This window comes from Haemaphysalis longicornis, unplaced genomic scaffold (assembly GCF_048455015.1).
Source record: "Haemaphysalis longicornis isolate Haplotype H1 unplaced genomic scaffold, Haemaphysalis longicornis Haplotype H1 scaffold_1309, whole genome shotgun sequence".
In the NCBI taxonomy this organism is placed as follows: domain Eukaryota; kingdom Metazoa; phylum Arthropoda; class Arachnida; order Ixodida; family Ixodidae; genus Haemaphysalis; species Haemaphysalis longicornis.
In genome coordinates, this window is record NW_027526234.1 from 13,690 (window position 1) to 28,974 (window position 15,285).

Sequence of the window (15,285 nt, forward strand, 5' to 3'; positions counted from 1 at the left end):
ATAGATGATTCGCGTTTATTTTGTTCACTCATCGGCACTACAGCTATCGATTTTAGGAAGTTGGTGATGTTTAAGGTCTTTTAGTAAATAAAATGTTTCACCCCAAGAGGGGTAGCTGATGTTTTGAAGGAGGGCATTCTCTCATAACTTTACAGCACACTACTGTATACAATCTACAATATAGCATACAACATTGTATACAAGCGAGAACCACTGCAACCAGCAAGAGAGTGCGCTCCCTTCCCTACGGAGGAAGCGTGCTGCTCACCAGTGGCTGCTCCTGGTGCTCCTCCAGCGGAGCAGGCTGCTCCTTAAGGTCCTCCTCCTCCTCCTCCTCCTCCTCCTCCCCATCCTCCTGGTCCCCTAGGCAGGCAGCAGCAGCAGAGGGCGAAGGGGCCTGCGACCAGGGGGCTCAGGGGTCACTCGTGCAAAGGCAGAAAGACTCAACAGGAGGGGGTTGTGGGTCGGTTGCCCCCATCATCAATCTATACTCGGTGACAACTTAAGAATGGCACCAGAAGTTGCCGCTGTGCCTTATCACCGTAGCCGGATGTTTCTCCGCGCGGCGCAAGTAGGGCGTTACTGGGGATATTTTGAACATGGCGTGAGCCGTTCCCGTGATTTTTTGGATTTAATATGCTTATAAACGACTCCAGTGACGACAAACAAACTGCGTGAGACAAGGCAGACGATATCACGCATTCATAGCAAACCCCTTTCAAAATGCGCGCGCACTGACGTCACGGGTCCGGCGCTTTGGCGGAGTGATACACTACATGAGGTGGTGCCGTTCTTGAGTTGTAATTGAGCTCACTCTGACAGCTGCCAACTTTCTCTCTGTGCAAGACAAACACCCAGGAATTGGTTCACATCTCTAGGCTTAGGCCTAGAGATGTAGATTATTTGTAGCAAAGTCAAGCGACTTTGCGACAATTGACTAAAAAAGTCAATTGACAAAAAAAGGACTGTCACAAAGTCAATTTTGTGACAGCTGGTGTCAAGAAACTGCTGCAGAGAGATGCGGCCAAACGTGGTACCGATCAATGGTGCGCAAGTCGAGGCATGCAAACGAGACACTCGACTTGTATTGGAGTAGAACTGTTACAATTGTTTCAAGTGTAGCCTTGCAACCAGTTTTTGCGGTCCCCGCTTTTCAAGTCTCAAGTCCGTCCACCCGTTCATTCATTCCTCTACTCAACTGTGCAGCCAAAGGTTAAAAGAATCTATGAACAGAGTTTACATACGGAAAACAAATACGCATTTCTTTGTGCACTAGCACCTGCCTGCTCTCTTGTTTGACAGCGCGAATTTTCGAATTTGAATGAATTTGCGTGAACGGTTGCAGTCACTTAATATCATACCACAGTACCGGCAGAAATGCTAAAAAAGCATTCTAACAAAAAAAAAAAAAAAAAAATCCGAGTAGTAGCCAGTAGCGTGAGTGCAAACGCAACAGCTCACAACTTTGAAATTGTGTACTTGCACAATCCCGGCTGCCAAACAAAAAACAAAGCTTCTTCGGTGTGCAAACAAAGCAACAAATGCCGGCACTGTCTTTTACTCGCCCCTTCAGCAAGGCTGGTGCTGTTTCAAGCGAATCAGCATCATGGTTGAGCGCTCCGAAAGCAGTCATTTTAGATGTATACATTTTTGTTTCCATAAAAATTAGATCAGGGCTGGTTCCATGGCATTTCACGATAAGACTTGTTGAATTAACTGGGCATCATAGAAAGCAACGTCACATAACTTCAAAAGTTTAAATCCTCTGCACATTTGCGAGCAGCCTAGGACTAAAACGTCAATAATAGGCTGTAGTAGGAGTGCTGTGAACTGTATGCAATGAACATAAGCGCGTTTAATGTGCACGAGACATTTATGAAGTTTACAGCGTTTGCAGAAACAAGGCTAAAATTACTGCTGCGGTATACCTGCACTCCCTGGTCCTTCTAGAGCACTAAGGGATAAAATCTATTTGGGTATATGTATTTCATAGCTAGATAATGAAAAAATTGCCCAAAACGGAGTGGCATAACATGTTGCACTACTCTAAGCTTACACTCCATAGAGGAAAACTGGCTCCATATTTGTGCTTAGGGTGTTGAAATACACTCAATGTGTCAATCTCAAATGCATAGGTTAAAAAATAACAAAAATGTCTTCAAGACCAGCGTCCCCCCTCAAGACAGGGCAAACGGGAAGGAAGAAAGGTAGAAATAAGGTCTTTACAGACACAACAGAGAAGCCTGCGATTAAACAAGATGCCGCAGAGAGGTTTGCACGACGGAGTTTGAAAAAAAGACCGCTTTAACACAGCTAACACTGTTGCCACTACCCGTCCAACAACGAAACGGCTAGTGCATACCGTATAAACCGAATTATAGGTCGACCCGGTATATAGGTCGACCCCCTACCTTGAGGTGGGCAAAGTTGGCAAAAAAAATAATTCGGCACAGAAGCGCACTCACAATGTCTATATTTATTTTCGACGCCCGTCCGTCACTGCCACTCACTTTGCCTGCCGAAGTCACTCGTCCGAGCTCTCAGAGTCGTCCGAGGATGACTGCTTCGCACTGTCATCTTCCATGCCATCAGGCGCGTTGCTGATGGAGCACTTCCTGAACGCTCGTGTAACCACGTCGTTGGGCAGCGACTGCCCAGAGGACCCCCAGCTTGACACAGTCGCAACCGGCCCGAATAGGTCTTTTTGTTGTCGCTGGCTATCCACTTATTGTACAGTTAGCGGAGCCGGTCCGCGCATGGCCTCCGGCGCGATCGTGAGCGAAGTTCCCGGACGAAGTCCGCCACTTTGTTCTCCAACTCGGGGTGCACCGCTTGACGTCCATGGAACGATCGGTTTCGGAAGTTGCACACGCACAGCTTAGCTTTCTGGCTCCGCCAGTACCGCACACTTTTCTCTGAAACGCCTAACTGGCGTTGCGCCGCCGTATTCCCATTCTGCTCAGTGACTCAATCGCCGTCAGCTTAAACGCCGCGGTGAACTGGCGTCGACTGCCGCCACTCATCTCGGAACAGACACGTACAGAAATGTACGCACGCACGCACAATAGACGAGTAAAAGAGGAAAAAGCAGAGAAAAGCGAAAGCAAATAAAGGCCTGATAGTGCGAGAGAGCAGTCCGACACGAATGGCGATGGACTACGCTTGCACGTTGTTGCCAGGCAACGATTTACATTCTTCCAATGACCGCTATATAAGACGAGGGGTGACTTTTGTGCGGATTTTTTTTAAAAAAAACTCGACCTATATTCCGGTTTATACGGTACGTCCCCCAGTTTTTCCAGGGAAGAAGAGACGGTTGCTGCAGCATTTGATCACTCGGACAGTGACATGTCAGGTTTCGACGTGAGAAGCAACATTTCTGAGACAGATTGTGAAAAGTGTAACATTCCTCCTGACTCTCCCTACTCTGCATTCCACAGTTCCTCCCTGCTTTGTATCCTCTATTTTGTGACTTTCTCTACACTTTTTTCTCGACACGCTTTTGTTCAGCTATGGTCTGACCTTTTCGTGTGCTCCTGGTGCACAGCATACGATGTGCCAGTGTGCGAGCTGCACGGCCAGTTCTAAACTGAAGCCGGTGGAGCATGCGTTGAAGCACGGAAACTGCGCGGCTGAGTGACCCGACCCAGTGCGTGTCCGCCACTGGCGAAAAAAGAGCTCCGGGCGTTTCATGGGCCCAAAGAAGGGAAGTTTCCCGGTGTGCAAAAAACTTTTGGAGCACACAAAGAGACCCCAAACTGAGGGCTGTTCCGTGTCCCATGAGGAGCCCACTCGCATCGTGGCCTTCTTGATTGTGTTTTCAAAGCAAGTGGTGGTTAGATGATGTGGCTCGCACACTAAAACGGGCTATGCCTCCAAAAGCATACGACGTTGCACCAGCAGTTACAAGGTGCGCAATTTCAGTTGCTTCACAATTGGTATCCAGGAGAAAAACCATTTCCTCTGTCCCAGATGGGCAACACGGACCAGACGGCCATAAACTCTGATATGCCCCAAAGTGCAAAAAGTGTGCACGTAGGGACGACGGGCACCAAGACGCAGTGGTGCACCATAATGCTGGCAGTGGCTGCTGCTGTTTGTTGCCTTCCAAAAATATGTCAGCTAACCTGATGGTTGACTGGTTCAAAACAGTCTGGGTACAGAGACCAGGGACTCTGCGTTCCACTGCGATCTTGAGGAGGGAGTTCGGTGCCCGGGTGGCCTGACCTCCATGCTAAAGCTGCTCAACATCTCAACCAACAAGCCTTTCCAGGACAGCTGACCACGGAGTGGATCACAAGCTGGCCCCAGCTGGGAAAATCACGAGGCCTTCTCTGCCGATGCTCTGCTGGCGGACACTGGAAGCACGATTCCCTTCCTCCAAGCGTGTCATCCGAAGCTCCAAAATGACGGGAATTTCCAACAGCCTCGACTGGGCCGACGACGACCACGAAACAGTAAGCGACTTCACAGAGGGAGGCAGCTCTGATGACGAGTTGAAGGACGAACCTTACTCACCAAAGGGAAAAGGGGGAGGGGGGGCTAACATCTCGTGAATAAAAAGGAAACTGGGTTACATAATTACATTACATGTTTTTACTGAAAAGGTAAGTTTTTGATAGTGCTTCTCTTACCATCTTTATTGTATGAAATTTCAACTTTCAAAAACTCTGTTGCAATTTTTTGCCCCCCGTAACTTTTCTCCCCCTTATTTACGCCGAATTTTCCGGAAAAAAGGTGTGTTGCATTACGTGAGTAAACGCGATATCTAAACCATACTTTTATGTGACAAGGATGGCTACATGTGTGCGCACGTGCTAGTAAACGTATGTAGTTACGTTCATCCCTTCAATGAGCCCGTTGTGAGTCTGCACTTGTCCTGCTGCTTCTTTTACACTCATGTCCTTGTGCGCAGCTTTACGTTTAAACAACCCCTAATCGTGACATCGAACACCACAGTGATGTGACATTTCCCCCGTATTCTGAATGCCTCCTCCACGTGAGTCAAGGATGTCTTCCACATGTAAAAGCACTGTAGTATCCTCCACTCAGCCAAGCCCCCTAGGGAACACACGGAACGGAGGACAGACGGCCATTACATTTCTTGCGTTGCAAAGCTTCTCCCATAGTCAAACAAAAGAATTGCACAAAAGCCTGGCATACCGGAAGCGGAAGATATCACTCGCCCGAAAGGAAACTGCACGTGACCTACCTTCAGCAGGACAGCAGGAAACCGCTGTCCTGCCTTCTCTAGCACTCAGAGCGCTTCAGCATGCACCAGCGGCAAAATTCACTCCGCTAAAGCTGAGGGGCAAGTGCGTGGGCCAGGCACAAAACACCTGATAACACAACTCAATAAACCAAGGCTCGCTTTTCAAATTAAGAAGAAGCACTAAGCTGGGTACTGTTCACTTTTGTTTGCACGGTTTTTCTCTTATGCCTTGAGCACTACTTTAATTACAGTATCTGTCAACAGATAAGGCTGGCTATTCCACTTGCGCCTTGCTTGCCCCGGTGCGGACCGGTTTTTGGTACTTGGGGAGAGGGTGTGCACCCACCTGCAAGTGTGGCGGGTGGTGTGCGGGGGAGGGTCCCCCCCGGAACTTGGTGTTGTAGGGCAGGGTCTGGTACTTGGGGTCCGACCGGGGCCGGGGCTCTACGGTGGCCACGTTGCTGGCAGTGGTGGCGGTGGTGGTTGGAGGAGGCAGTGGAAGCAAGTGCTGCTGCTGCTGTTGCTGCTGCTGCTGCAGTTGCTGCTGCTGCTGCTGCTGCTGCTGGGAGTTGTGCAGGCGCTTCTTGTGCAACCGCTGCCGCAGCTCCGCTATCCGCCGGTCCAGGGCCTCCACCTGCTGCTGCTGGCCATTACCACCGCCACGGGGACCCTGCAAGGCGTCGATGTGGGGCCACTCTTTTTCCACACGGGGAGCAATCGGGTGGGAGGAGGCTGCTCGCCCTTGGGTCACAAAGCACCCGGGAGCATCCCGTGGCATTCCCCCCCTCAAAAACTGCCTCCCTGTTGCATTCCAAGAGGCTTTTACAACCTGCCAGCATTTCCCTGCACGCACCAGCTGGCACCCACCTGAGGGGCGCCCAACCCCTCCTCCCCGGTTTTTAAAGCGAAATTCCCCGGGTTTAGCAGTTTCCCCGACAGGTATTTTAACAGATACCTGCACACTTCCCCGCATACTCTTTTTGCAGTTCATGCATCTTTTACATGGATTACTGTTCAGTTTAGCAGGTTAGGCAGCGCTACCCATATATGTCTACTTTATGTAAGCCCTGGGGACACGCACTCCGTTTAGAGATTTAGTATGAACCAAATTCCACAACATCTTTTTACAGGGCAGTGGTGTGGTGATATGCATTTCACGCTCTGTACCAAACAGCATGCTCATTTTGAATGCTGACACTGTATGTTGAAACTGCCTGTACGAAAGGGAACACGATATTTTGGGGCAGTTAACGCTTCTCAACCACCACATTTATTCACAACGCACCCTGACAATGCCTTGCAACGAATAAATAATGCGAGGTCGAGTTTACAGACGTATTTTTCGTTTCTACTCGACGACCCCCAAAATTCCCTGCATCTAGCAAAGACTGCCTTTTTCCCTTTCGGCCAACGTCACAGCCGTAAATTCCCCAAAAGACGGAAAATTCGCTGCACGGAACGTCACGTAACCTCAGTGGTTCCTGGCTGACAGGTGCCATTCTAGTCCAAAGGCTGTTGTCGACCTCGCCTATCTTGGTTGGCTCGAATTCCACTTCTTTTTTTTTTCTTTTTTGGCCTTGCAAGTTTCAGGGGTTGGCTCAGAATTGGGGCTGGCCTTCCTTCCAACACCAGTGGAAAAGAACAGGCCCTGATTACTATCCACAAAGCCTACAACCACATGACACATCTGGATAGAAAATTTAGTCGCAACAGGATGGAACAATTTCCATGCATTTTTAATTTAGCTACAACAGAGCAGGAACTGAACTATTTAATAACAATCAGCTACCAAGTCTTTGATGTGGCTGACGTCGCCCTTCTCAGGAAGCCCTGGAAATACTGTCGAGTGCAACAATGTCCGCCCCCGCGGCACTTCGCCAAAAGAATGACGCTGAGGGTTGTGTCAGACATGATCGCTCGGAACTGAGTGCAATTTTTCCTTACTACCCTGAACTGCCTCTCGCATCCAGCGTTTCTGCGCTCACCAGTTTCAACTTACCGACTGTGCTTTTCAAGCTCTTCACTAACACGACGGGTACGTTCCAATTTCCCCTTTAGACCGCTTCGTTGCCGCCTTAGCAGACAGTCCGCCAGGTTAAGCCCTGTTCCAATCCCAACGAAGCACTCAGCGAAGACCGCTTCAACGAGACGGCATCAAAGAAGTCAGCAACGAAGCAAGCTACGTTCCTGTCTAAACTGATAAGTGACGCCAGCGCCACCTTTTTGCGTCATAATGCTGTAGCAAAAGCACTTGTTCTTTTATTAAAATATTTAGTATAATTTACTAGTGGTGCAGGTGATTTTGTTTACTTTTAGAATCACGTAGTGTTTGTAATGATAACGGCAATGTTATTTATGAAACCCGCAGCTTGTGTTCTCAAGGTTGTAGTCTGCATTGGTGTTGCGCTCTTGACCGCTGCGTCATTCGAATTCTGATTCCTTTAGACGTCTAGTTACACTGCTTCGCAAGCAGTCTCCCAAGCTGTCCGCGAATTGGAATGCAGCCGATGTCAACTGGCGTAGGATTGGATTGGATTGTCAGGTAGCTTGGGCCCAATGTGGCGAGACTGGGAGAAAGGTTTGGCCAAACACAAGTGCGCATTCGGGAGCCTCTCCGTGGCCGGACCACGCACGCACCCCGTCGTGCTGCTGCCTGGGACGACCGCCGGTGTGTCGGCGGAGCTCCTCGAGCTGCCGGGTGAGCTCCTCCACCTTAGCGGCCGCCACGGACAGCTCCTGCTCCTTGGCCGCAAACAGCGCCCGCACCGCCTCCAGCTCTGCCGCTGCACACACAGGACGTCCCAGAGATGCGCTTCGCAAACACGGCGGCCCTGGCTATTCTGGGCACGAGTGTTCACCAAAGGGAGACAGCTGCAGCCAATGACAACGCAAACCCCTGGTAGGTGCCATACTCGGGTACCCATTAAAGGGGCCATGCACACAAAATGCGAGTTTAAATTAATGCATTCGAAAGATTGCCTCACTAGAATCATACTGACACAAATTTTAACATAAACTTTTCCCAAATAAGCTGTATAATTAGGAAAAAAAAAGGAATGGCCCTGCAATCCACTAGCCCATTTCCCGCAACAGAACCCATGATGTCATACCAGACAGCTCTGCGATTGGCTGAGGCCGCCAAAAGCAAACGCAAATTAGGCAGGGCTTACGAGCTCGCCAAATAAGCTATTTGCACTTAAATTAAGGACACATTCTTTTTATACCAATAAGAATGGTGGGGTAAACAGTGGAAGTTACTATAGTACACGTAAACACACAAGTGCATTTAAGGGGAGACGTGGGTCTTGAAATGAACTTTTTTATTAATTGGTCTGTGATAATGAAAATCACTGTGCATATGTGTTTTGTCTTCCTCATTTCAAATATGTAATTAGTTTTCAAGTGGTATAATTATTTTTTGAGTTATAAAGAAAACACTAGAGCCTAATTAAGTAATTTCTTACGGGCCTTTAAGGAACTTTTTATTAAATTTTTCTTAAAATAAATGGTATGGATGTGTAGCTTAAGACCTGCCATGCATGCTGAAGCTATTTATATTCCTGTAAAGATAGTTGATTGGATAGAATTAATAAAATTATGCCAAGTACAGTTTTCTGAAAACTTAATGACCTCTAATTATAACTCATAACATTTATTTGAGGCAAAATGAGCCAATTAAAATAGCTTCAGCATGCAGTTCATTTTATCCCGAATTCAACGGTATAACACTTGTAGAAATCCTTTGAAAAAAACTACCTCAAAACCCCTGTAAGGCTAGGCACATATGCAAAAAAAGGGAAGCTGAGAAAATCGCAGTTGAAGTTTTACTACAAGTGACAGTTTTATCTATTGAGCATATGAAAAAAAGAAAGGCTCTAGAATGTAGCTCGCTTATCGCTCAACAAGAGCATACCAAGTTTGCTGAAATCCGTTGGTGGGAAAATTATGAAATGCTCTGTCTACAGATGGCACCTGGCAGAAAAACTGAACAAAAGCAAAGCCAGAACGTTGCTTCAATTTTTATGCTGTTGGCAGCGCGCCGTCACTCTTTGGCGACTAGGGCTGAGGTGCCGATCGTGCACCACAGTTGTAAACGTTTATTTTGTTATGTTACTGCTTCATTTGTAGCAATCAAATCGGATTTGCATCGCGTGAAATGAGTTGCAGCGAAGGGGCTGGTAACGGAATGCCCGCCACTGTTCTGTAACGTGCATGTGCTTGGCTAGGTGGGATAACCACGTTTTCGGTATAATCTACTCGTATATCACGTCACTAACGCACATTGTCCTCAGTGCGAGCATTTATAATTCCCAAATCGCTCATCTATATGGTAACCTGCCGACAAGGAAGCGCGCGCCGGAGTGCGGGCCGACCCGCCGCGGCATCGTTGATAACAGAATGAACACACTTCCCTTGCGACGTCTGCATGCGGCATCCTGCACTTTATCATTTCTTTTCTTTCTATTTGCTGCTGATCGAAAGATAGACGCAACTTAGTGCCCCCGCAGGCGTAATCATATCGCTACGCTATCGTCTCGGCAGCCCGCGGGGGCGCTAAGCCTACCTCCGTCTCGGCGCCGTTCTCGCGAAAAGTCGTCGTCAGACACGCAGAAAATCGTACTCCAGGCGCTTTTAATACTGCTAGTTCTTCCTTTCAGTTATCGATAGACATATTTACTTTATTTTTACGCCATGCGGGGCTTTTGCCGGTCCTCGCATAGATGAATACATGAGCCGTTGCACTGTGATGAGAGTGCCGAGCAGACGACCCACGGCGCCCAGCCAATGAGGTTGCGCCCTGCGGTCACGTGCAGTCAGTAGCCAATTGGGCGGCGCGTTCCGTCTCTTTTCTACCCCGGTTTTACTCGCAACCAATGGACGAAACGGAGTGGTTCTGGCGGGGAATTGAAAACGAAAAGACGCGCTTTCGAATGAGACCAAGATGGACGCCGTGGGGCATGTAGAACCCGAGGGGCGAGTCGTCGAAAAAATGCTATTTTCGCGTCGAATCTTGGCCGATTTTAGCGGGCGTCGGTGCTATAAATTGATATTATGGCTCAAATACGTACTCCTGGGTCTGGATATTTTGCTAACCGGTAGAAAAATAGCTCTACTTTCCGAAAATGGCGATTTCTAAAAATCGATTTTTTGGCCAAATTTCGGGATTCCAAGACCCGCGTCTCCCCTTAAAAGTGTGTTGCCGCAGGGCTCACTGCCTTTCTTTTGGTGGGACACGCATGGCCGGCGGATCTAAATATTCAGATTTTGAAAGTTCCAGGCCGCTATCAGCAAGATCGTTTCGGGTTAAGGTGTTTGAAGTGATGCCCTTTCATTTGGGATAAAGAAAATATACTCAACAAAAATCTTTATAACTGTACCTTTATAACTGTACAAACTTAATGCAGCTGGTTGTACACATGCACACGAGCTGTCCAAGGAAAGGTTCTGGGGATGTGCCTCAAACGCAGCTGCTGATGAGTACACTATAAGAGCTGGGAGGCCACTCAGAAATTTCTTTTCTCTTACATCACAAACCCGGGTAGTCGTACTTGTTTCGCTCGCGATTAAAGGCACTTCTTCCAGCTTACCCAACAAAAAAGACTCATTTCTTGCCACGTCATTTTTAAAAAAGAAATGCGCCTAAATTGCTAGCATAACAGCAATGATAAGTAAATAGTGAAACGCTGAATAGAGGAAGCCTTGGGCATTTACCATGTCTGTTCAATGAACCAAGACAAATGTAACATGAAATGTAAGGAATTAATGGCTGAACAAAGCAAAAAGAATTGTCAGTTTCGTTCATGGTGAGCTGCAAAATGGAAACAATTCCTCGCATGCCACAGTTCACTGCACCCATGTGCATGTCTCGAACGAGAGTGCAAACTTTACACGAGGTGGTGACACTTGTTGGGGGGGTCAGGATGCGGGTTCGATTCCCAGCCGCGGCAGCCACTTTTCTGATGGAGGCGAAAAGCAAAAACACCCGCATGTTTGAGATTTTGGCGCATGTTAAAGATTCCCAGGTGGTGAAGATTAATCCGGAGCCCTCTACTACGGCACGGTTCATTGCCTGTGTAGCGTCGGTGCGTTAAACCCCACAATCAATCAATCAAACAAACTTGTGGGAAGGGTCATGGACAGTCCAACAACTGCCATCGTGTATCGTCTGCAGTGTGTCAGACCACGGATTAGTGGCCGAACTAAGTCTTCAGAGATGCCGTTGGGTGTGTTGCTCTGGATTCGTTGGGAACAGCACTAGTTAAAACCCCCTATGACAGAAGCAGATTCGACTGCATCCACAGCTGATTTCTGCTACGAGTCAGCGTCATGCCACTGCGTACAGGATCACTGGTCGTCAGACTTGAGTGTGTCTGGAACATCAGCAGCCGCTTCGTGGTTAGCTCAGCTTTCTGCCTTGCATGCCAACCGATGCTGCTTGTCCAATTTACAAGCTGCCAGAACGGCACAGATCGTCTGAACCGGGGGCGATCAATGGCTGGGCTCCTGCGACACACATTTTCACCTCTGTTGAGCTAATACGCGTGGAAACACGTTGTATACAACACGAGCAGAACAAACGTGCCTGGGAAAGATGGTACGGGAGCCGCTGCGTTTTTGGGAACAATCACAGAGTGAGCGGCTACGACAAGGACTATGAGAACAGCTGCGAGGACAGCTATGAGAACACCCCTGTGCACGGAAAGCCCAAGCAGAGTTGGCCTTGGCTGCCCCTGATGATATGTCCAGCAGAACTGCGGGCGCTTGCAGATGGGTCACTTGTTGAAGCGGGGCAAACTGCACGACAAAAAAAGGCTAACCACCGGTTCGTTTGGAGGAGACGAGAAAATGGCCGCCGAGAGGCAGGCAGACCACAGCCCGCTCCCAATCAAGGAAGAAAACAAAACTCCCGACGTTACGACCAGACAGGCAAATGGCGCCAGCTCCATTGGGGAGTTTTTGGCCGGTAGAGTTTTTCACTGAGTTTTTCGGTTTTTCACCCAAAACGCAGCTGACACAGAACCAGGTTGCCACAGCTGTCAAGGTGGAACTTCAGAACCACTTCAGTACATTAGGGACAACAACAGGGTATAATACTTCTAACCCTGTAACTGGCACACAACGTAACTCCCGCAGACGACATCGACCAATGCCTTCTACAAGAACCAACTACGACCGGCAACGCGCAGATTATCAAATCCCCTCCCTATTGAACCAAGTTCAGAACCACATTTTTTGGCCAACGGTTATCAAAAACACAGATTAAAAATGTCCGGTTAGAGCAGTCAATTGCATGTAGCTGAAATTCACTGAAGCACGAAACAGATTGTTGCAGCGAAATCGTAGATATCTATGCTGAAGTAAGCATCTGTTTCGGGTGTATTTTGTTGTCCGTGTACTCACTGCACTGCACGGAAAAGCTCGCCAGTGTTGTGATACCATATCCTGCGCGAAAATTTCGTTCTGTATTCTTCTGTTTTGTGCAAAGTAGTCGCACATTGAGCGTTCGAGGAGCACCTCTGCCAATGTATTCTCTGTAGTTTTTTGTTTTGTTTTTGTTTTTGTACACTTGACTGCAAGTGTGCAATGTAATACCTATACTGTGCCCGCACACTACCTTCCACCAGTAGCAGATGCCCTAGTCAGGCTTTGAGCCTTTAGCCTCTGCTCCCCTTTCTGTACGGAGCGAAACAAGAAAGAAAGAAAGAAACTGCAGATCTTCCCGGAGTCCACTGGTACCACAAGAAGCAGAGCGCACATTCCGACAGTGCTAAGGCATTGGAACAAATGGCACAACGCTCTCCAGTCAGCCTGGCGTAAACAGCAAGCACCAACTGACATGTAATTGGGTAAAGCAAAGGCATGCTGCATCGGTGCGACAATGCCCCCTCAGGACATGCCGACAAGGATGACGAAACCTCAGGAACCGTATCATTCGGGAGGACTGAGTCGTGATGAAAGTTTGGGGAGTGGTACCCACCCTCCCTTTTTGGCTGCCACCCATGTTGCGGCTGGGCAAAGCTACACAAGCTTGTTTGAAGCCAACCAGCCACTGCTTTTAGGTTATGGGAAACTGCGTGTACATACAGCACAAACTGGGTGTTTTCTTCCTCCCTTGAGTTTTCAAACTAGAGCTGTGCCACTGCTGGTACAACTGACCGTACAACTTGTACACAGTAGTAATCTGTCTACTAGTCTCACAAAGGCCTCACCAAGCCAGCAAAGGCGCTCATTTCTTGGGTCACCCCGTTAATTAACAACAATAGGTTGTCCCTAGTTGTGTGCACTGACTGGTCCTCACCTAAAAAAGTATTCTACCATCGACCACCAGCACCACTTGCGACACTCCATGCCTCTGTGCGCACAACCAGCACCAGCTGCTGGTCCGCTGGGAACAATCCTTCCATTCTTTTACATAACACCAATATGTACCCGCTGTTCAGAGTCAGTAACCTATGAGTGGAGCTGCAAGTTTCGAAACAAGCACCCGGATTCGAGCAGCAGCCATGCTAATTTTTTCTTTCGTAATCCCATTCTTTGTTTTCCTTTATAAGGTACTCCAGCTCAATTCTACACCTTTTTTTAGGTGCGGAGTACCTTAGGACCGCACAATGTCCGTCCACGTCTGTGCACATAGCATTTACAATCGCAAAAATCACACAGGCACTGGCACGATTCCAGCCTGTGTCTGGTAGACAATACAGAGCTAGTGTCAGTCGTCCGACCCATTGGGCTGCAACCGTGAGTTAGTACCCGAGAGTCAAACAGCTTACTCCCTCGCCTGTAACAGTGCGGAGTACCTTAGGACCTCCCAAAGTCCGTCCGCGCCCATGTGTGTGCACACCACCATCAAGCGAAAGTCAAGCGAAACTCGATTTGAGCCGCGAGTTGCAGTTTCATAGGGAATAATCAAGGTGCAACTCACGGCTCAAATCGAATGACGGTTGGGGCGCAAATCAGATGTCACTCAGGGCGAAACGATCGATTTCAAATCCCCGTACTCCGTACCCTCGCCATCATCCACGGAGTGGAGATGCTGCCATTTTTTTCTTTCTTCATTTCTTTCCTTTCTTCGTTTGTATTTTTTGTCATCGTATTTTTTTTTCTTTTTATTGAGTCTGCCTAGTAATGTTACGACGAGTTCCTTGGTTTGTACTACTCTGTTGTTACTTTAACTCTAGAAGTGTACTCTGAAATTTATGACTATGTAATTTGATTTGATTTGATGTAGTTTGATTTAGGGAACAATCCAGGTGCAACTCGCGGTTCCAATCGAATGGCGGTCGGGGCGCAAATCGGATGTCATTTCGAGTCCCTGTACTCCGCACCCTCGCCATCATCCACAGATGCTGCCATTTTGGTACATAATGGTCACGTCGGCATAAGGGCGGGGACATCATCGATGTGCCTCCTCCCACCCGGAAGTCCTGCACCCATCTCGGCACAGCCCCCCGGGGCGGGCACCAGAGGAGGCCCTCGGCACTCATTGCTGGATTACCGAGAGAGGCGTTCCCGGCCTGCTGCTGGTCGAGCTGGGCGCGCAGCCGTCGCAGCTTGATCTCCTGCGGCTCGTGCTGTGCACCGGGCGGCCCCGCCTGCCGCAGGAAGCGCAGCCGCTGCTCCCGGGCCACCAGCTGCTGCTGCTGCCACGACAGCTGCTGCTGCTGGCGCATGGACAGCGCCCGGAGCTCCGACACGCTCCGCGCCTCCACCCCGCCCCCGTCGGGGGGCGAGCACGACGACGGGGGGAAGCTGGCGGCAGGGGACGAGGGCGTCACACAACGGCACTCGAGAAGAAACCACCACCCCCTTCCCTTCCTCCCGAGTCCCATTCTGACGCGTTGCATGGGCCCAACGAATCTTCACAACCAAATTAAGCTGCGAAGATAGCAATGCATTACTGTCCAGCAGCTCATATGTGAGTGATAGATGTTCTCAGGCAGGGAATTCCCACAATGCTCCTTTTAGTGTCCCTGGGTCAGCCGCTTCCTAGAGGACTAACGCAGAGTGACGTGTTAGGCCCCTGGTCTAACTCAAAATGAGAATTTCGAGCGACAAAGCTCTATTGACTTTCC

At 48.9% G+C, this 15,285-nt stretch overlaps 1 protein-coding gene across 1 annotated transcript; it reads right to left on the bottom strand.

The window, feature by feature from the left end:
- Window positions 1-268: 268 nt before the first annotated feature.
- LOC144164657 (uncharacterized) lies at window positions 269-15,042 on the bottom strand (the record flags this gene model as incomplete). Its single annotated transcript, XM_077694990.1, has 4 exons — window positions 14,709-15,042; window positions 7,850-7,995; window positions 5,559-5,882; window positions 269-397 (listed from the first exon to the last, which is right to left on the bottom strand). Coding segments are annotated over exons 1-4 (933 nt in total), but the record flags the coding sequence as incomplete, so codon positions are not given.
- Window positions 15,043-15,285: the final 243 nt, after the last annotated feature.